The sequence below is a fragment of the Diceros bicornis genome, chromosome 23, assembly GCF_020826845.1.
Source record: "Diceros bicornis minor isolate mBicDic1 chromosome 23, mDicBic1.mat.cur, whole genome shotgun sequence".
NCBI classification, from domain to species: domain Eukaryota; kingdom Metazoa; phylum Chordata; class Mammalia; order Perissodactyla; family Rhinocerotidae; genus Diceros; species Diceros bicornis.
In genome coordinates this window covers 18,100,803-18,123,907 of record NC_080762.1, presented here as the reverse complement: position 1 = coordinate 18,123,907, position 23,105 = coordinate 18,100,803, and the positions used below count along the sequence as shown (strand labels likewise).

General features: G+C 37.9%; 1 protein-coding gene across 2 annotated transcripts in view; it reads left to right on the top strand.

Moving 5' to 3' along the window:
• Positions 1-23,105, top strand: part of SLC35F1 (solute carrier family 35 member F1) — a 384,161-nt gene that overhangs the window by 186,931 nt on the left and 174,125 nt on the right. The window contains exon 1 of one of the 2 annotated variants that reach the window (XM_058566388.1): positions 19,466-19,573. The exons of the other annotated variant lie outside the window; for it this stretch is intronic. Coding sequence (XP_058422371.1) covers positions 19,500-19,573 — 74 coding nt within the window. The 5' untranslated portion in view covers positions 19,466-19,499. Of the gene's footprint in view, positions 1-19,465; positions 19,574-23,105 lie in introns of those variants that run through there. 2 annotated transcript variants of the gene reach the window in all.

Here is a 23,105-nt window from a genome sequence, read left to right as displayed (position 1 = left end):
CCCTAATATTATTTGTTTTTAATAAATAAAATATAATAAAAAATAAAAAGAACGTATCATTCTGAAAAGTCTCGGGATAGCTCCTGAAGGCAGGAGCTTCAAAGCTTTGGACCGATGTCACCAGCCCCTAGTGGTCTTTAGCCATTTGACTAGTGCCCTTCGAAGTTAAAAAGATCTTTGAGACTGAATCTACCTGTTCTCTCTTTTCTGTCTAAAGCCCATAGAATAACTCCTCCCTCCAAGTCTGGCCCTTCTAGTCTCTACTGTGGCCATGAGGTTCTAGGATCCTTGTCCTAGACATGGACCTCCTTGCTCTTCTCCTTCATGACTCCTTCCATTGTGCCGTCCGGAGATGCCCCTCCACTCCCTTATTTCCGTAGTTTGTTTTCAAAGCCTTCCATCTACTCCACTAGGTTTTCTCCTGAGGACATCACTTTTTTTATAGTCATCTCAAAGAGTAGATGAATATTATTTTGCATCTGTGGTTCCCCAGAGTGAGGCAGTGGATCTGTTGCTCTGTTTGCTTTGTTGTATCCAACTATGACCCAACCCCTTCTCATGAACATGCCACTCACTGATACTGCCTTCTCCCTCCTTCTTGCTTTTGTCTACTCCCCAATCCTGCTCATTCATTGAAGACTGATAATTGGTTCACAGTCTCCATCTCCAGTAAGGCTCTAATAAGTGGTTTCAGTATCCACACGGGTGACCCGTTTAACACTGTTGGCCTCAGTTCCTTCGCTTGTTTATCTCCTCTTCCTTGACCTTCTATACTCCATCTCAGAAACGTACCCCATGCCTACCCCTGGACCTTGTCATCACCATCTCCTGAATGAATAATTCAAGCCTTCTACATTCTGTCTGAAACTTTCTTTTGTTCTACTTTGCTTGCTCTGCTACTCATACTGTGCTCATTCTTCAGCATTCTTTCTACCTCGTCACTCCCTGCAATTCATTGACCTCTTTGCTCATGGCCCAAGCATCTTTTAATGGCATCCTTATGTCTTAGATTCCAAAGTCTGTTTTCTAATAGGACTTTTTCCAACACTTTCCCTCTCTGTATTTTCATCACACCCATCAGATAAAATATGAACTCCAGAGGAATACACTTTTATGTTTAATTTGTGCCTGTTCCTGACCAATGGAGTGCTGGTAAAGAAAAATAGTACATCAGAGCAGATAAAATACTACCTATTCGTGTCACTAACCTCAAAGAAACCTCAACACTTCCTGGCAGCTGGCCTGCTTCTTTCTAGTCACCTCATTCTCCCGGACTCCACAATAAATATTTCAAATTATCTCCAATCTCTTCAAATCTCCATCACCTCTCTGTCCCTGTCTCCCTGTACTTCATAGACAAATTAGCAATCATCAGAATGCAATATCAACCCTGCAACGAAGTATTTTTAATACTAATGTTATTAAGCTGAAAACCTATGACTCAGTACCCATCCTCTCCTCCCCACCTCCCGTAGAATAGAAGACCAGACCCTCCTTAAAATTAATAATCTCTCCTCCCCCTAAGCTTTGTATACTATCCTTATGCTTTCTCTAGAAACTTATACTATCGTTTCTCCTTTCTCTCTCATTATAGTCAATGTCTTCAATAGGAATGCACAAAGTGCAACAGAATTCTTGATTCCTCTCCCCACACCAACCGAATGATGCTATCTCATTTTCCTAATGGCACCATTATCCGCCCAGTTGCTCAAGGCAAAATCTTCAGACGGACTTCTTTTTCTTACACAGCCATGCAATCCGTCAGCAAATCCTATTGGCTTTACATCTGCTGTTAGGCTAAGTCTGATCACTCTTCACCATTTCACTGCTATCTCTCTCTTACATGTACTACAGTAGTAGCCATCTAGTTGGTCTTACAGATTTTTTTGTTTCTTTTATTCTCTTATAATCCATCTCCAAGTAACAGAGAGACTAATTGATTTAGAGTTTAAATAAGATCATTCTACTTCCTCTGTTGAAAACTCTCTATTACATTCCTATTGTGATTAGAACAACATTCATAGTCCTTTCTGTGGCTGATGGGCTATGCCCACCTCTCAAATTTTATTTTCTACCACTTCCTCTCATGTACCACACTCACTGGACATCATTCAGCCCTTTGGACACACCGACTTGTGTGTTCCTGCCTCAGAGTTACCTCTACTTCTGATGCTCTTGCCTCATATTGTTTCGTGACTGGCTTCTGCTCGTCACTTCAGCCTCTGCTGAAATGTCACCTCCTCACAGAGGCCTTTTCTAACCACTCTATATAAGTAATAGTCCACCTCCAACAGCACTTTGTATCATTTTCTTCCCAGCATTTATCACCAACTAAAATTAATGTTATTTGCTTGTTGTTTATTCCTATTTTCCCCAAAGAGATGGCAACCTCAGTAAGGATGGGGATCTAGCCTGTCTTGTTTGCTGCTGTTCTCTAGCGCTTAGAACGATGTCTGATACACACTAGATGGTCAAAAAATGTCTGTTAAATGAAAGAATGGATGGATAAAATAACTGGTTCCTTCCTGTAAATATTTAAAGCTGTTTCAGTCTGTGCCTTCTCAAAGAAAAAACAAAACAAAAACAAGCATAAAACCCTCACTGCCCTCTTTTCAACAATTCCTGCTCTATTTTCTCTTCCCATCTTACATCTTGCACTCTCAACTTCTAAACTCTTTTCTCCCATTGTCATTTGGGCTGCATATGTACTCAATAACACCTTGGAAGAGAACTGGGGAGCACGCATAAATATATTTTTTTCTCAACTATTTGCCCCTCAAATTGAATCCTGATAGATTTTATAATAAGCCATATATCAGAAGAGATTTTTTTCACTGCCCAACAAAGCTGGAAAAATGAACACATAGCCTATCAAGGCTGGATTCTGTCTTTTTCCCTAGTGCAATATTTTAGATGGATCCTAGATCTTAGAAGAATAGAATAGAGATTAGACTAGTTTTTTTTTTTTTTTTTTTTCCTTTTTTTTTTTTTTTTTTTTTTTTTTTTACATTTTTATTGATATTTTAATGGTTTCTAACATTGTGAGATTTTGGGTTGTACATTTTTGTTTGTCCTTCACCCCATATATGACTCCCTTCACCCCTTGTGCCCATCCCCCACCCCCCACCCCCACTTCCCGGGTAACCACAGTCCAGTTTTCTCTGTCCATGTGTTTGTTTATATTCCACATATGAGTGAGATCATACAGTGTTTGTCTTTCTCTTTCTGGCTTATTTCACTTAACATAATACGCTCCAGGCCCATCCATGTTGTTGCAAATGGGACGATTTTGTCTTTTTTTATGGCTGAGTAGTATTCCATTGTATATATATACCACATTTTCTTAATCCAATCGTCAGTCGAGGGACACTTAGGTTGCTTCCACTTCTTGGCTATGGTGAATAATGCTGCAATGAACATAGGGGTGCATAAGCCTCTTTGGATTGTTGATTTCAGGTGCATTGGATAGATTCCCAGTAGTGGGATGGCTGGATCATAGGGCATCTCTATTTTTAATTCTTTGAGGAATCTCCATACCGTTTTCCATAGAGGCTGCACCAATTTGCATTCCCACCAGCTGTGTATGAGGGTTCCTGTTTCTCCACATCCTCTCCAACATTTGTTGTTTTTTGTCTTGGTGATTATAGCCATTCTAACGGGCTAGACTAGTTTTTTTGCATATAAAAAAAAGCTTTCAAAATAATCTTGGCCACTTTTTGACTTGTGTGTAAGTTAAACATGCGCACCGACACACATGGGCAAGTGTGTGCATGTGTGTATGATCGGAATTGTCAGCATTGGTCAATGGAGACAGTAGTGTGAATGGTGTTGAGGATCAGGGAAAGATTATGGACATTTTCAGGGTCAAACAAATATTTAAGCATTCCTTCAAATTATAGCAAATTCTACCTTGCCTGGAGTTTATCAATAGGACGCCTTTATTAGCTGCCAGCTTCCACACAGCTCTGGCACAATGAGAACTTCAGATCCTACCCTGAGGTGCTCTGATTGAAATGCTTTCTGAATCATTACAGAAAGATAAGCAGTGTAAAATTCTGGTGCACAATCTACATAATTATTTGGAGATTGATAATATGTGTCTGGTGTACATTATAATTCTATATAACTCACAAAAAATTCTGCTGCTGCTAAATAGCAAAGAATTCATTGTTTTGCCGGGCCGGTCCAATATCTCTCTAGAACTTGATATTTAACCATACCAGTTTACTAATTCCATAGTTCTTGTATAATTAAACTGCAAAGTGAGCTTTTATCATGATCAACACTTGTTTGTCACAGTCATCATATTGATGCCAGTGCCTAAGCTACTTCCAGGTAAATTTCCTTAAGAACCTGAAAAAGTCAGGTCACTATTTTTTAAATGGTAATTTGTCACTATTTTAGGCCCTGGGACAATCTGCCTGTATATCCATAGTCCCCTGTGGCGGGAGAAGTCAGAAAGCTCTTTAAGAAGTGTAGGATCCTCAAAAATGTTAAAAGTCCTAGGAGGTCATCGTTTGCAGATACTGCTTAATGTACATGTATAAAAATACCTTGGATGTATGATTTAAGGAAAAGAAATTACATGAAAATCTTTTCTTAAGAGCAGTTGTTTCCCTAAAATACCTTGTCTGTTACCGTGTTATTACTAGAGTGTGGGTTGGAGGATTGTTTGGGAGCCATTTATACCGTGTTTTCCCCATGCTGGAAACTATCAATCAGCTACTACCCATTAAATTTTTTTTCCTTATCAAACTATAGATGGAGAAATGAGTTTAGCTCCTTATGTTACAGTGACATTTTATGGGTATATTATTTTCTCACACTGGGAAAATTAAACTTCTACTAAGATTAAATTGCAATACTTATTGCTTTTCTTTGTTTTGAATAATTCTCAAGTCCTCTATGCCTCTGCTCCTTTGAAGGGATTTCTGCTGGGTAAATTATAAGAGCTTCAAGTCAAAGAAACTGAGAAAACATAGTGAAAGTTAATGAAGAAGAGTGTCAAAGCAACAGATGAATTTCAAATGGAACTTCACATGTAGGAACAACTTCCTCGTTATTAGGGCATCATAGTAGAGGAAAGATGAGATTCAGAGGAGATTTCAGAGCAAAGATGAGATTCAGATAAGAAAAAGTAAGGCAAAGCCTTCTGATAAAATCTGCACGTTTGAAGTAATTGGTTTTAAGAGGCTCATCTACTCAGAGTAGAAATGGGTGATGTGGAGCATATGGAGAAATTTGGATTGTCCAAAGGTTGGTGATTATGCCAGGCCATTGGCCACAATCAAGGTGGCTAGGAGTGGAGTAACTGTGGGAATGCTAGCTCTCAGAGTTAGAGAAGCATTGACTGATACCTCTGAGAATCTTTCCTTAACAACCCTTGTCTTTATTCTTTCCAATGGCCAGAGGTACATCAACCTTCTGTTCAAGGCTCATGTATAAACGTTCTCTGCTCACTACCTAAAAAAGAAGCCACCATATTCTAAGTAAATAATGCTCAGAATCAAGCTTCAGTTGGATAGGAAAGTTTTATTAGGGTTTCAACATCTAGCATTTAGAATGTAAGAGCTTGAAGAACTCTTACAAACCTTTCCGGGGGAAAAAAACAAAAACTAAACTTGACTTAAATATTTTGGGAGGAGTGTGTGGTAAAAGAGGAGTTATTCTAAGTTACTTTGTTTTACAGTAAGAATAAATCACATGAGATAGAAGAATCCATAATATATTAGCAAACAGAATATCAGTAACTCACACATGGGAGATAGTCAGCAATTATTTATTGAATGAGTGAAGACAATAATTCTGATGCATAAAAAACTAAACTTCTGTCAAGACATAACAATATAAACCTTTCTTAGTCCCAGTGAGGAAATGTACTGATGGTCAGGATGTCCCGGAGGAAAATGCACAGAAAACAGAAAAAGAACCTGTGAGGAACATTGAGAGACTGGTAGATCCATCCTCTCACCTTCTGACAGGAGGACTCAGAAGTCATGCCAGACCTACCAGGAGCAGAGCTGCTTTTAAAGGCATATGGGAAGGGAGAGTTCACAGCCTGGCTTAGTGACCCAGTCCAGGACTTCTTCATAGCTAGCACTTACCTTTATCTTTAGTAAATTAAAAGACACATAATTTGCTGCACTTAATCGCCATGCAAATCTAATACCGTGTGTATGTAGAAGGCACTTGGCACAGCAGGTGTTTGTTTTCGATGCTTCTAATTTGGTATCCAGACTATTCTTCCCAAACTAATGCACTGAGTTATTAGGTGACTTCTAAACTCACACTTCTCTTTTAGGAACTCTCTCAACTCTTGCCTCAGATAATGGCGAGCATCAATCAGTTGATTTTATTGCCAGCACAGTTCTGCATTGATATAAAAGGGGAACTAATAGTATTTACAATGGACTACTTTTTCTGGCAGGTGCTTTGCTGGTGTCTTCTAATCAAGGGAAGGGTTATAACTGGAAGTGCATGTCTGTATAATTGCAGCACACTGTGGGTGCCATTATAAAGAATGACATTTTTAACCATGAAAGAGTAAAATGAGTGGCCAGAGAAACAGCGGCTAGGATATCATTGCTTTTGTGAAATAGAATTACAGTGTATGTGCAATTAAAGAGGCTAGCCTTGCCCTTAAGCATTTCCATCAAGGTCATTATCTATTGTGTTCAGAGACACAGCTTTGTTTCACACCTTGTGGCTGGTCCAGCTGAGTCTCTCAGGGGCAACCTTATCCATAATTTCACATTGATGAGCTTGTCACAGTGCCCCAGGAGGAATGATTTCTGCTTGGTGTGTCAAAGCTAGCCATCACCTATCTGCAAGGATGGGAGATAAAGAGAAGATTTGTAGAGGAGGAGAGGGTCCTAAAGCTGCTGGAAAGGAGGAAGGTGCACTGACCAGATAGCAGGTGTGCGGTGAGCATTTGCTGGTTGACAAATGGAAGTGGAAGGAAAATAACAGTACCAGTTAGGAGAAAAGGTGATGAGATAAGGGATCAAGGAGGAAGTGGTGGTTTTAATGACTACACCTTATTCTCTTCTATTTATTCTAGGATAAAAATACTTGTGTTCATAGTATTCTACAGTCCACATAACATTTAATATCAGTTGTTTCTTTGGGGATTCACCACCAGACCTTAAGGTGGATGGTGCATTTTACAGATGCTGAAACTAGCCAGCACGATGCACACTTTGCACCACACCAGGCATCACTTTGAACCCGAGACAGTTCAGGTAGTTCTGTTGAGAACCTATCTCTGAAATTTTCATCTCCACTTCCCCCCAGCCACAACATAACTCTATTATTTTAATATAGGTTTCATAAATAGTAAGAAGGAATAAATGAGCAAAGAATTGGTTGACAAAATGATAGTAAACTCACTTGTACACAAGTAGAAAATGAATATGGATTTATCATATCCAGTAAATATTTGGCTAACATTAATAAAAATGTTAATATTAAAAATGTTAAAAAGTTAATAAAATGTTTCTTATTCAAGTCTAAACAAAAAGAAAATATTACACATCAACTTATCTCCAATATTTTTTAATGTGAATATTTAATGTTGAACTGTGGAAAGTAAACATGTAAATTTTCACTTCCTCCTTGCAATAATTTGGATATGCAATTGAGAGACAGACTTGGTGCCCAGATAAAAGAAGGCTTGGCAGACACAGTATTTCAAAGTGTCCCTTTTTGTAGTGTCCCCAAGTACACTATACTTACACCCTAAGTCTCTCTCTTTGCCATATTGAAAAATGCAGGATGAGTGAGAGGTATGCATTTCTTTTGTAAAGTGAAAGAAAGGAGATTTTGAAGGAGATGAGAAAGGAGGTGTAGCATGACATTCAACTCTAGGTTCTGAGGCAGATCCATCTAGGAAAGCATACATCTGGAAGCTGTGGCTCTGCCAATTGATTTTGACCCTGCTTGCAAACCTCTGTAAAGTTTCTATGGGTACACATGGCCTGGTTTGCAGACCATTGGATTATAAAATGCATTCAAGTGTGGTCAGCATTTTGCAACTTTGCAGTTAATGAAAATCTTGAAGGCAATTCTAGAAATAAACTCCTCCTGTGGGCATTAAATATGTATTGACAGAATGTAATGCCGATAACTGTAATTTAATTCAAACCATACTTATTACCATCTAAGATGCATAGAATAAGCAATACACACCAAAATGATAGGGACTTGACAATTTATATCATTTAAATAGGTTTTTAGTATCTAACTCATGCTAAATGAAAACAGATGAATATATTGTTTTATTAATCCTTTCTAAATTGTTACTGTCATATAGGTTATAGCTCTGGACTAATTATTTTAAAAACAAAAATAAAAAAGGGAAATTTCAAGGGGTGTCAAACAGTGCAATTAAAAAATACAACAAATAAAAAGACTGAAGAAGATGGAGGTCAAAAACCTGAACGTGATGGTTTACGTATTACAAAGGAATGGCGACTTGAAGTGGTTGATTTATTTATATTTCTGTGGTTTTCAAGCTGTTTCACAGAAGAGTTTTCCTTATAGGACTTGTGCTATCTCTCAATTCCCTTGTATTTATTGAGTACGTGCCGTGTGCTGGTTAACACCGGGGGATGCTGAAGACATGGTGAGGAACACGACAGCCTCTGTCCTGAGAAGCTTGCTGCTTCTCTCTCCCACTCCATCCCTTACACTGGGCTCTACACACAGAAAAGACAGTCGAGTTCCAAGGAAGAGAAGGATTGTTTGCTATTAGAAGACCTGGTTCACGTCCCAGCCTCACCATGTCAGCCTTGTGACCTAGTGAGTGTCTCTCATTGGATCTCAGCCTCAGTTTCCTAATCTGAAAATTAGGAGATAATGTTGCCTCGCAGAGTTGTTGCAGCAATGAAATAAACTGATGTCTATAAAAACTCTTGGTAAAATACCATTAAATGTTGATTATTGTTGAGATTGTTCCTGTTCTTCTTCTCTACCAAAAGCTCTAAGCATCCTCTGCTGTACTCACATCATTAAACTTTCTAGCTTCATTGGGTCTTTCAAGTTTACTACATTAATGCTGCTCTTTTCCACTGCTGGAAATCTCTCTTATCCCTTGATCTTTAGCTGAGACTGTACTAAACATTACTCTCAATCCTCGATCACCTGCTGTCTGCTTTTTTTTGTATGTGAGCTGCCAGGGGAGACACAGAACATGTGAATAACCCATCCAAGATATTTAATTTTATGTTGACACCTGTGTCTCCTCAAACATCCTCTCATTCATCCTTTCTCCGCCTTATGTTTCTTTAAACCCTCAGTCTCATCTTCTCCCCGTCCTTTTCAAAAGACTTTGCCTCCCACTTTACTGAAAAGCTAAAAACCATCCAGTGACTTTACCTCATATACAGGGACCTACACTGTATCCTCTCATTTCCTTTCTGTTCAATTTTCTCTTCATTTCTTTCTCACTTCAATTTTCCCTTTTCAACTTCCTTCCTTTCTGTTGTCTTTGAAATTCATGTTCTTAAAAAGTAGGTGCTCATTAGACCCTGTCGAGATCCTGTGGCATGTACCACTATTTTCTTATTTTCTTTCTGCTCTCTGTAGCCAAGTTCTCAAACTTGCTCAAGAAAGCGGTCTGTGACCACTAGCACATTCTCTCTGCAATCTAGATTTTTGATCCATGACTTTGGTGAAACTGCAGATGAGAAGGTCGTTAATGATGTAGTCGAATAATAGAATCTCAGCGTTGAGCAAGACCTTGGAGATCATGCAGACTCACCTCTTAGCTGATGCTGGAATAACATCTATGACATTTGTACAAGTGTTTATTCAACCTGTGCTTCATTATCTCTAGTAAAGGGAGGCTCACTACTTCACAAGGCAGCCCATTTTAATTTCAAACAGTTGTAGGTTTGAAGTTTGTTTTTGTATATATACAAACCCTGTAACCTCCACAAATGACCCTCGTTCCTGTGAGGCCTCGTGTAGGTCTCACTCTTCCTTTTTACTGAAATGAGTTGGTCATTCTCACACCTTCAGCAGATAAGTGAGAGGTTAGTGGTTTATACCTTGCTGTACCAACAACCTTATTTGCACATATTTGATTCTAAATATTATCACTCTTATGAATACAAACATTTTCAAAACAGAGTCTTGTAAAGAATTCTTACTACATTTTCCTAAGTGAAGGGGTATACATTTTTGTAGAACAGCTTACTTCTCCAATGGCACTGTGCTTGTTGCTTATGACATAGAACAAAGAGAAAAAAATAACACACGGATGTTTGCAGCAACTGCATTCTGAAAACAGAAGTAGAAAGAAAGGGAATGGCATGTTTCATGGGAACAGTCATGGTGTGAGACGGCTTCTGAGATTATGAGTTGATTTTCTCAGTAACAAGGGTCAATAATTTGGAGTCGATTTTATCACTTCATAATAAATAGAATGAGTCAAAACAGCAGCTAGCATAACATTTTTAAATTAAAGTATTATTTACATACAATAAATTCATCAGTGTTAAGTGTTCAGTTTGATAAACTTTGGTAATTATATATAATCATGCAACCACCACCAAAATCAAGATACAGAATATTTCTATCACCCTAAAGATTCCTCGTGCTCTTTGCAAAAAATCCTCTCCTCAAATCCCGAAACTGAAGTGGCCATTGATCTGCCTTCTGTCACTATAGTTTTGTCTTTTCTAGAATTTCATATAAATGGAGTCACACAGTAACCTCTCTTTTGTGTTTGATTTCTTTCATTTAGCATAATGTTTTTGAGATTCATCCATGTTGTTGCATGTATTAATATCTCATACATTTTTATTGCTGAGTAGTGTTCTGTGGTATGAATATAGCACACTTTGTTTATTTACTCACCAGTTGAGGGAGATTAAAATTACTTCCAGTTTTTTGCTGTTATGGATAATGCTACTATGAGCATTCACGTATACATCTTTGTGTGACATATGTTTTCATTTCTATTGAGTAAATATCTAGAAATGCAAAGTGCTGGTTCACACAGGAAATGTATGTTTAACTTTATGAGATTTTCCAAAGTGGCTATACCAGTTTGCATTCCCATCAGCAACATATGAGAATTCCAATTGCTCTGGTTCCTTATCAACACTCGATGTCATCAGTCATTAAAACTTTAGCCATTCTAGTGAGGGTGTAGTGGTATTTCATTGTGTTTTTAATTTGCATTTCTCTGATGATGCGAGATATAGAGCATCTTTTCATATGCTTCTTGGCCATTCATATACCTTGTGTGGTGTCCGTTCAAATCTTTTGTCCATTTTTAAATTGGGTTATTTGTCTTCAAAACAGATTGTTGAAAGAATCCAGGGGTCTCTGAGTTCTCATGAATGCCTTCTTATATGGAGGAAGTAACAAATTTGGTAGGTAAACAGAGCAGAATTCATTTCCGGAAAGGACAGGGCTGAGAGCTAATGCCCCTCTTTTCCCAGTATGGCTGAATGGTGTACTGCTGTGTACCACGTACCAGTGATTTATTGATACCCCTGGCAAGATGCAAATAAAAGACACTGCCATAACAATGGCAGCTTCTGGGGATGGATATGCTTTGTTTCTTTGCTACAGGGTCTAGACATGGATTCTTCTTGAGCTAAGAGATAATAAACCATTCTTTTTTGACAGAAGTTCCTCCAAAATAGCATAAGGTAACTTTTTCAGACTTATCCTGGAGTGAGAGATGTTGACAAAGCTATATAGTGATAGATCTCAAAGCACAGAGGGTTTAAAATAAGGTAAATATTTCTCAATGGTCATTAAATCTTATGTTAGAAGAAAGGAAATGTAGCACAAGTATTCTGCTTTTTTAAAGATTTAAAATAGCATGCTTATATACAAGATGACATAAAATAGTTCAGCAGTAACAATATTTTCTTATTTTAGAGAGTAAAAAAATTTATAGCTTTTGGCTAATCTACAATAATGCTGTCTACTACACAATAATTTTTCTACTAAGAAGTCATTACCACATAATATTTATTCAGCACTATTGTGTATATTGTGAGGTACCCACAAGAATTGCCCAAATTAATCTCAGTAATCCTGGCGGTTTACCTAAAATGTGTAGGAAACATACAATATGATGCTCATTTTTACAGGAGGAAGTAATGGGCACACATTGTTTGAGGGACATTCAGACCACTATGGTTTATCTTTTGTAGGCATGCAATTCAAATTACATAAAACTTACATTTGCACTACTGATCTTAATAAATTGAGTATACAACAGATGGAGAGACAAGAGATGAAACTAATTAGGAAGTCAAACATGATGAAAGTCTTTGTGAAAATAAGGTTACATATTGACAAGGATGATCTTTGAAATGGAAACCAGAAAAGACAAATGGCATAAAAAAAAATAGCAACTTCCAGCCACAGCACAAACAAAGGACCACTCAAGCCTCTTGGCTCAGGTTGGGTCAGATGAGCCCCCAATTTAAGAGCATCTCCTCATTTCTTCTGGGCTAATTGGATGCTGATAATAAACATACAGATGGATTCCCACAGTGCACAGTGCCTGGCATGGAATAGGCAGTTGGTACAATTTGGTGAGCTACTTGGAAATTCTCAAGGATCCAAGGAATTGTATAAACAGCAAATCTTTTTTTAAAAAAAAAACCTTTTATGTCTAGTGACAAGCAAAGAGTTAGCTGAGACCAGGCTAATGCAGCCTGAGCTGTCTGGATAATTCCTGAAAATCTACTTGCTTTTGTGCAAGTACCACCTCTTTAAGAGTCACTTCAGCCAACCACCCACTCACCACACAGAATCAAATTTAACTCATTTAAAGTGTAATTGAGAACTGTTGTCTTCAAAGATTAGCCCCACAATTCCCTTACAGATGCATGTGGATGCTTAAAATACCCTCAAAAGTTGGGAATCCTCTTTATATCTATAGATGTAGACTAAGGAGGGAAAGATTTGGCCATATTATTTTTATACTTTACCAACTCTTTTTTCCACATAGTTCAGACCTTGTAAACATGAGTTTCTTGGTTTGTGTTTTCTGCTTACAAGTAATTTCTGCCTTTTATCAAGATAATTCAAAACGATGAACAAGGATTCAAACCCTTAATTCACTGTACATTAAAAGTAAAGACCTACATGGGGAAACATTGATGGAGGGTGAAGGGTGAGTCGAAGCCCCATGAAAGGAGCAGCAACCCCTTGCAAGATTCCACACTGAAGTGACACAAACAACTAATTCCATTAAGGTTCTAAGAATTTAATAATAAAAGGAGCCCTTTTTGCTTTGGCTGCCAGGACTCTCAATATTAAACTGAAACCTCAACTTCAACTTTAGTAACTCAATGATTATCTCTGATTCCTGACATAATGATCTCTTCTTTTCTTTTTCTTTATTTTAACTGCTGTTTTTTTAAACTTTCTTTTAAATTTAAATGTTTAACAGTTCTATCAGAAATATATAATATATTTGTTTTTATTTTAAGTGATCTCAAAGCTTTTTTGAAAGTAGATAGGGTACCAATTAACAATAGATAAAAATCATAACAATGAAAAGAGGTTTAGTGCTATGAGCTATCAAAAAGACAGGAATTAGGCAAAAATTGATTTGCCTTAGCACCTCTTTCTTGTATCTATCCCCTGATTTACCAGGATAAGCATTAGCATGGACATGTTCACTGCTTTATTTTATTAGGCGTTCAGAGGAGTTATTCAGAGGTTAAATTAGCATCTGTAGCACTACTCTATTTTTAGAAAGTTGCAAGGGACCTTAATATAAAAGACTACTACCTTCTGAAAACACATTATGATATAGCCACCATGGTAAGGACTTTTTATATTGATCGAATTTAATATTTGCAAAACCACTGTGAGTCATTGTGTTCATTTTATGGCTGAGAAAATTGAAGCCCATGAATATTATGTGTGTTGCTCAAGGTGACACTACTGGTAAGTTGCACAACAAGGATTTGAACCCAGCTGTCTGGCCAATAATTCTTCTCCACTGTACAAATAACACCCCCTTAAGGATCATTTCAGCCAACTACCCTCTCATCACACAGAATCATATTTAAGTTATCCGTGTAAATGAGAAATTATTTTGTCTTCAAAGACAGTCCTACCATCCCTTTAGAGATGCATTCTGATGCTTAAAAGTCCACTTAAAGGTATGAAATTTCTCTTTGTATCTAAATTTATCTTTTATATGATCTCCCACATTCTTTGTCTTTTAGCTTTCTTTTCCCCAGACGAGGGGAAGACTCTCAGACACACTGACACACGTGGTAGACATAAGGGAAAATACAATTCTCAGATCTTTAGATACCAATAAAATAAAAATTACTAGAAGATTTAATAACAGTACAAATTGAAGATTTCAGAATAAGTTCCTCATACATGCTACGTTTTAATAGCTGTCCTAGTCTTTCAGAATCCAATGTTGCCATCAAATCCTATAAGGAAGAGGATTTCAAAGTTATAGTTTCCTTAAAATTGAAATTGTCCTCAGAAAATTGGAAACTGATAAAACTGAACTCTACTTTTATTTTTAGAATGCAATTCATGGCCCAGCAATATTTTATTTTTGTATCTCAATTGAGGCAAAATAATGGTATAATAATTTGTCCTAATTGAAGAATTTAGCACGGCATTTTTGCATGACCAGTATAAGAGCATCTTTACTCCAATTCCCTCATCTGGCTTTTTCTTTTCTTGTTTTATTCAGAAAAAAATAATTGAAATGCAACAAAAACACAAACCCCATTGTTAGGTAGTACCATTGCAGCTCAGCTGCGGGGAGCCTGTGACAACATGGTAGCTTGATTTCCAATGGCTGATTGCCCCGTGCTTGCTGATCCGAAAGGGTTCAGTACCAAGCAAAGCTGCTCCTTAAACAAGCTTTTGCCAAGTCAGAGAAACTCTAATTTTCCTGCCATAATATAAGGTACCAAGTGCAATTCTGCCAGCTTCCAATTTAACCCCAGGAATGGGAATCTGGGAGAGCTTGGATAAATGAGACGTACATGATAAAGTTTACTTTTATTATGTGCTTTTAATACGCTCCCTTGCCAAACTTTTAACCAGAGCTGCCAGCAAGTAATGAAATGAGCTTATTTGAGTCTCCAAGCTTTTATCCCTACCCTGCTCCTGCCCCTCATTCCCTCATGAAGGAACTAACAAGCTGTGCTGTGGCCAAAAGGCAGGCAGCGGAAAAGAAATGGAGAAAGAGCAGAGTCAAGTTAATTCCAGACCCCTGGCTAACTGGCATCTAAATAATTAAGAGCTGGCTTTAAAATAAAATGCCCAACACCAAATAGAGGCCCAGCGGTGAATAGGACACAGGGAAGAGCACTGAACATTTTAGAACATTTATCAACTAGTAGGAGTTCAAGGCTGTGGGCTAAAAGCGGGAAGTTAGATGGAAACAGAGACCCGGAGAGGAGGGAGGAAATTAGACAGCCAGCTGGCAGCAGCAAACTCATCTAGTAGCTGGAAAAAAGATCAGCTTTCACTTTCAGTGATGAGATGGTGGGTAATTGGTAGTTTGAATAAGATTTATTCTCAAAAGGCTTTGTTTTTTTAAAGCTTGTTTTATGTTCCATTTATGTTGTATAATAAATACCTATCTACAAACTAAAGATAAAACCCTGAGAGAAACACTTCTCGGCTATGCCTCCAGGTTCAGTTAAAGTGGAGGGTTAAGGCAATTACCCAGAAGATTTAAGGGAAAACAATCTCACCTTTGCTGGAATTAACAGGCACATTCAACCCAAAGCTTACACTTTGCTTTACTCCAGCATTTATTGTTGGGGAGAATTGACCATCAAAAGTAAAACATTTGGTGGGTGTTATAAGCCCATTCTTAGAAATTCAATACCAAATGACAGATTTTATTTTACAGTTACCATGGAGATGGGTTCTACAAAAACAGATAAGAAATTTAATAAATGGCAAGGAAAGAAATTGCCTATTTCACTTTAAAGAGGTGACTCCCTCTGTGCCTTGCTGTTCTACACGCTAATGCTTTGGAAAATGCCAATTTTGGACTCGATAGATCTCTGCAACCCTTGGTCTTCCCTGAAAAGAATGGCAGACTCCCAGGCTTAAAATGGAAAACATTGCTGAATTGACATCTTGCAGACTGCAGTGAGCTCCTATCACTGTGAAAACATCCCGCCATTCTCTGAAACAGTCGGTTTGAACCGTACGTCTACTTTTACCCCCTTGGTGAGAGTTTCTGGAAACTCTGGGTGGAAATGGTAATTCTGGAAGCATTTACTTTTAGATGGACTAAGGAACCCCTTGTTATAGGGCCGTTAGGGGCCTGTTTAGTCAGCTCAAGTTAAGCAATGTTGGCCAAGCCTGCCGCTATCTTTTGGAAGGTGGAGTGGTCAGTCCTGTGCACAGCAAATGGGCCTTTGCAATTGCATCTTGAGCAGAAACCCAAATCACAGACCTCAAGAAAGCTGCATTTTAAGTGGAATTTGACTCATGAGGGATTCATGGTTTCAAGATATTTCTGGTCTTTTTAAGAACCAAGAACTCTGGGAGACATGGAGAGATGACATCTGAACTAAAAATTAGGGTATCTGGGCTCCAGTATCGGCTTTGCCATTAGCCAGTTGTGACCTTGGATTATTCACTTAACCTGAGTTTTATTTTCCTGAACTCTAAAATGAAAGGGGTGGACTATGTGATTCTTAAGGTCACTCAATCTCTCGGAATCTCAGGATCAGGATCTTAAATTATAATTACCTTTTGGTCTCAAAGGCAAAGATTGTTAAATCTGATGGATTTGGTTTAAAAGATAAAATCCTATAAGTTCTGGGGCATCATTCTCTTTCTCTGAACTATGCTCTCCAGGCTGGGAGTCCAAGGGTCCCCACCACGATATTGGACCTACATATTCCTATCTCTCCTTAGAGAGGAGAGAAATAAAATATTAACAACCTGTACCCACACTGGAATTAAGGAGAGAACCCTCCACTGTCCTCCCCTTGGCCGAGGTCTCAGGCCTCTGTGTTGTTATTGAGCCCAAGTCCAGGCTTACTTGACCTGCTTCAGGTGACATTCCAAGGTCACCTGTCATGCCCACTTGAAGGTTCTAAACCTAATGAAAGCCCTGTGTCCTTATTTACAAACCCTTTCCTCCCTTCTTCTTCGGTAGGACCCAAGCATATATATTCAAATCTAGTCTCAGCAACACATCAAGAAATTCCATATATTCTTAAGGTATCACCAAAAACCTAAACTATAAAAATGACTGTCAGTTACAATTATAAATGCTATTCTTTATGGCATCTGACCTATTTCTTCTTACAACTCAATATTCTTAACAATGTGCAAAATAGATGACAGCAGGATGAATGAACAGTAAGTTATTATGAAGCAAAACTCGATCAACCAGGAACCATGGACAAAAGAAATTCTGGACGAAAGAACAGGATCTCATGAAGCTCAACTTCTTATATTTACTCCCACATTCCAGAATCTCAACTGCATAAGCAACTATTTGCAGGAATTTATGTGTCTTGAGATATACAGACATATAAATAGGTGCTTGCAGGCATGTCTGTATGTGTTAAGAGAAAAATCAAGAATACATTTATCTACAGAAAAAAAAAGAAGAAGAAAACAGTATTTTCAGAATTAAGCACTTATGTTTTACTTCTGGTTCCTGATTCAAAATTACTAACCAAAATCTATTGTTATAGGGAGTAATGTGTCACTTTTCCCTCCATACTGTCTTAACTTGACACAGTTATTTGGGAAAAGATACCAATTGTATGTATATATAAAATTGGAGCACTTTTTTTTTTTACTCATTTATGTTTTTTTGTCACATACTTAGTGTAGATGTAGTGTGTTTACATATGATAGTAATATGTTATTCATTGGCATTTTCTGAAAGGTGAAAATGAGAGCAAATTTTGCCCTTGAGAAGGTCTTCAGTGGAGCAAGAATTAGACTCTAATTGACCCTGTCTATTTTCAAGCATATCCTGAGTATTCGTGGCCTTACTTGGGCAGCACAAGTTAAGCCTCATAGCCTCATTCCTCCAGAGTCTCTCTTTTATTAGTGTTCATCAAATATGAGAACTCTCTCGGATACACAGTATATACACAGTTATACGAGGCAAACAGCCTCACACCTAGAACCTCAAGCTGATTCTACTTTTCTATGTTTCTGAAATGAAGGGGTTGCCAATGCCCCAGAGATGGAGCAAGCCAAGCCAGATGACGTCTGTGATTTTGGTGAGATTTTGGAGAAAAGGCATATCTAATATGTGACCTTGTTACTATCATCACATCCTCTCTCAGCCAGCCACGCGAGTGAGGGAGGAGGGCTGGCAGACCCACGGTCTGGAGTGGCTCTTGGGCTACTGCCTGTGGACAATCTCTATTCTTTTTTTCAGCTTGTTTGGCTTAATTCCTAGGGCAATAGACATTTCTGCTAGCATTTGGCCATGGAAGTACTGACTGAGTTAGAAATGATACTAGATCAGAACATTTTAAGAAGATAAATTTAAAACATATGCCGTTGGAGTTTTACCTTGAGAGGCAGAATATTTAGTGGTTAAGCCTGCAGAGATGACAGCCACCATGCTCCCCTCACTAACTAATGAGCGACTGCTGACTTTTCTGGGCCTGGTGTCTCACCTGTGAAAGAAAGACACAAATAACACTCTCCTTAGTGGCTTGTTGTTAGGATTAGATGAATCAATCCACATAAAACATTTAGAAAAGAGCCTGCCACACAGTAAGTGTTGCACTAGGTTACTTTTTTTTTTTTAAATCTTTGAATGTCAGTGTTTTAACTTTGGATATTTCATGAAAACAAATGAGTAAGCAATACCTACTGAACACATTCGTTGCTCCCTTTCTAATATTTCACTAGATTGTTATTGAGCCGTTCATTGATTATTTGTTATGTGTCTGCCATGTGAGATGCAATGCAAGGCAGGCAAGATACATCATGCACAGGAGACCCCCAATCCCTTTCCTCATGGAGCTGAAAGTCTAGCTGGGAAGACACATGATAAATAGGTAAGAAAATAGATGAGTAAAATAATTATGGATTGGGATTAGTGCTGTAGGGGACGTCAGTGAGAGCGGTGGTAAAGAATAATACTAGCAGGGTCTGAGAAGTGGCTTCTCTGAGGAGGTGCTACTTGGGCTGGTTTATGAGGGCTGAGAAGAGCTGGAGTGAGAGCATCACAAGCAGTGGGAATAGGAAGAAGGCAGAGTCATCGCCCAGGGGTGGAGTGGCTGGAGAAGAGAGGGAAACAAAGAGGAAATCAGAGTATGAAAGGCTTTTTCGACCAAGGAATTATGTGCTTTGATTTGTATTTCCATTAGCTGCATTACAGAGAATAGGATGGTGGGGGGGTGGGGGTGGGGGGAGGGGGGAGGTGGGTGCACAGTTATGGGAGCAGGGAGACCAGGGGCATTCACAGAAGTCTGGAAGAGAGAGGATGGTGGCTTGGACCAGGGTGTTGGCAGTTGTGGTGAGATTAAGGGATGGATTTGAGAGATGTTTTGGAAATCAAATCTACAGGACTTGCTGCAAATGGATTGGTCCTGGGATGTGAGAGGTATGGAAGAATCAAGGATATGAAATGAAAGTCTCTACCTTAATTTTGATGCTAAATATGATGAATACTAAGTCAATAAGGTGAAAGGAACAATCTTTACATATGTAAGAGATGAGTTACATATAATGCAGTTAAATGTAGGATCCTATACTGCATGTTATGGGACAGAATTTAATAACTGGAAAAGCAGTATGATGTTTTGGGAATTTCTTCACTGAATATAAGGAGACTGGGTAAGTTTCATACATTTTTCTCATTGCTAGGTTGCCTGTTGCCTCAGATGTATTACCAGTAATCTTCCAAACTCTCCATCTCCCTATATATACTGTGGATTATGGTTTCTAAACTACATGATATTTACAAAACACTTTATAATTCTAAAACTTTTTAAGCATTATGTTATGAGCAATTTGAGATATCTGTCTTTCTACCTTGAATCTGGGGCAAAGTATTAACATTTCTTTTGGGGCTTCTTCATCTTCAAACTGAAATTTAGCAGTAGTACCTTCCTCAGTGGGTTGTTGGAGAGAGTCAGTGATTTGGTAGCCGTAAGGTGCTCTGCAATGCCTGTCACGTAGTACGATTTCCATCCATTTTAGCTCTTATTGTATATTATTTAGCTTCTTAGTGTATGTGTGCTTCAGTTTCTTTGTCTTCAAAATAAAGATGTTTCCCTTCTCAGAAACCAGTGGGGAGTCTGGTTTACTGCTGAATGCTGTGTCTTTCTAAGGAAGCTATAATTTAAGAACAAGGTATTAGTAGTTTTTTGAGTAGATCACACCAAATGCCAGTCACATTACATGATGCCAAATGTTCAGAAATGTGAAAAACTGTATCCCTTAAGGCAGTAACTTTTTTCAATATTATCTACAGTTTTGTATGCAGAGAACGGCCACTACTTTGTACGCTTGAAGCACTGTTATTATTTCTTACCTATTTATACGGTGCTACATTCAGAAAAGATTTGAGGTGGATTACAGTAAAAGGCTCAGAGATCATAAATCACTTAAATAAAAGTAACAGAACCAAAGCCAATAAAGGAAGGGGAAAAGTATGTAAAGATTTTGTAAATATTTTATATTTTCTATAACCAGGAATTTTTCATGCAATTACTTCAGATTACTTTACAATCTTCTGATAATCTTCATAAAATATGTGGCATGGAAAGGTAGCAAATGTTGTCCTCACACCATGAATGTGACATGTCACTGTCTTGCTAAAGTCAAAGGTTGGGCTTACTCACATATGTGCTGGTTGATCCAATATTACACTTTCCCCAAACACACACAAATTTTTTTCATCATTAATATTTTTTCCTGCAATTTCAAGCTACTCCACAATTAACTTCATAGAGGAGGATAAATTCAAAAGTAAGAATTTTTTATTGAGTCATGAAAGTCATAACTGAAAGCAAAAAAGAGAAAAAAATCTGTCAATATGCATAAAGTAATTTTATGCAGTTGTTAGTCAAGGCACAGAAACAATTTTTATTATAGTGCTTTTCACTTGGCATTATATTTTAAGTATTTTTATATCTCTACAATCTTTTGGCAATGATATGAAATTGCTGCCTACTATTCAATCAAGTTGATGCACTATAACTTAATGAACCATTAAGTTATAATAACATTTAGGTCATTTCCAATTTTTTGTCATTGTGAATAATAATCGTGATACAAGTCTAGTTTTTCTGTCCTTTGGATGACTTCCTTATAATAAATTCTCAGATAGGAGATTACTGGAAGTGTCAAAGAGTATGAATATTATTGCATCTCAGTATATACTGCTGTCAGTAATGCAGGAGATGTTTTGCCCCAACTATTAAACATGGGTGCTCTCACCTTTTCTACATTACATGAGTATAAGTTGATGAAAGTTTTGCGTACTGATATAGTAACTCTAAATTTTGCATTCTAGCATTCAAATACAGGTGAATTTAATCTATATTATATTATATTATTGTACTGTTCTATACCATATTGTATTATAATATTAAGACACATACACATATGCAAATATATACATATATACTGATATAAGTACTATATATCATGATGAATTATTTCATCTTCATGCTAAGACCAGTGGTCTTTTTTCTTAAAGAGGCTTTTCCAGAAATAAGTAACACCGTATAAATATGGTTATATCTTTTGTTAAGAAAACTCCATAAACTCCCTAAGTGTCAGATATATAATCTATCCTTTATAATACTACTTGGTAAGGACCTCAAGATATGGATACATAGATTTAGCAAATAATTCAAAGGATAAGCCTTGCTCTTAAATAGTTATTATTTCAAGAAACAAGAGCAGGTAGGTCACCGTCTTTCAGGATGGATCACATCTCCTTTCTTCTTCCCCAGGCCCCATCCCATATCACATGATTTCATAGCCCTTGGATCAGAGTGATGTCAAAATTGTAACAGTGAAGACTTAGTGGGGGAAAAATAATGAAGTAAAATAAAAGTAGTGATGCAAGTAAAGCAATGTATCATGAGTTTGTGTGCACATGTGTGGTGTGTGTAGTGTATCTCTGGTTGTCTGTGTATGGCTGTATGGTTTGTGGTTAAGGACGCAGGGCCTGGAGTTAGACTGAGTTTGGATTACATTTCTATCACTTACTAACTGTGTGATCTTGGGCAAGTTACTTAACCACTTTGTGCCTCAGTTTCTTCCCCTGTAAATGGAGATAATGAAAATATCTACCTCATGGGGTTGTTGTGGGACTAATCCACATAAAACCTTTAGAGTGCCTGGCACATAGGTAAGTGCTTAATAAATGTTAGTTATGATTATTATTATTATCACTGCATGTTAAGAACTGAAGTCTCCAAAATGAGTTATGTCTCTCAGTAAATAATGATTGAGTAGAGACATTTTGTTCTCTTTCATTTTGTGGCACATCTTCTTAGCCACCCCAAGTTATTTGCCCATAGGGTATGATTTGAGCAGTAGCTGGAAGATTCTGTCTTCCAATATATCTTCCACTAATTTGTCAAGTTCCATTACTGTGGCCTTTTTTTTTTTTTATGGAGTTTTGCCCTACTCCCTTTATCATCTTCTGAAATGCAGAAGAGGTGGCATGTTACCTGTCTCCTCAGCATCAGTAGAGTTATCAGGATTTCTTGAGTGGTCAAGACAACACAGGAGCTTCTAGAGGAATGTGTGGAGATGGAAAAGGAAGGGCTGAGAGGGAGCTATGGGGCTGAAGGTAGTTCCTCCAGTGGAGGTAGGAAAGAGGTTGACACATGGCTCCATATGCTTCTTGGGATATTGCATCGGAATATGAGATGTGACTGGAATGGACCTGAATCTCTGGGAATGACAGAGCCAGGAGTTACGTGGTCTGTCTGAACAAGAGGTCTTTGCATTACACTTGACATGATTCCTAGAATCAGTAATCTGTGATTTTTCCCTGGGTTTGTTCCTGGATCTGGGGGAAGGATCTGGTCCATAGAGCTCTACAGGCAAGGCCTTGCCAATAGTAAAGGAAAAAAAAAGACAAAAGAAAGAAAAAAATACAAAATGAAACC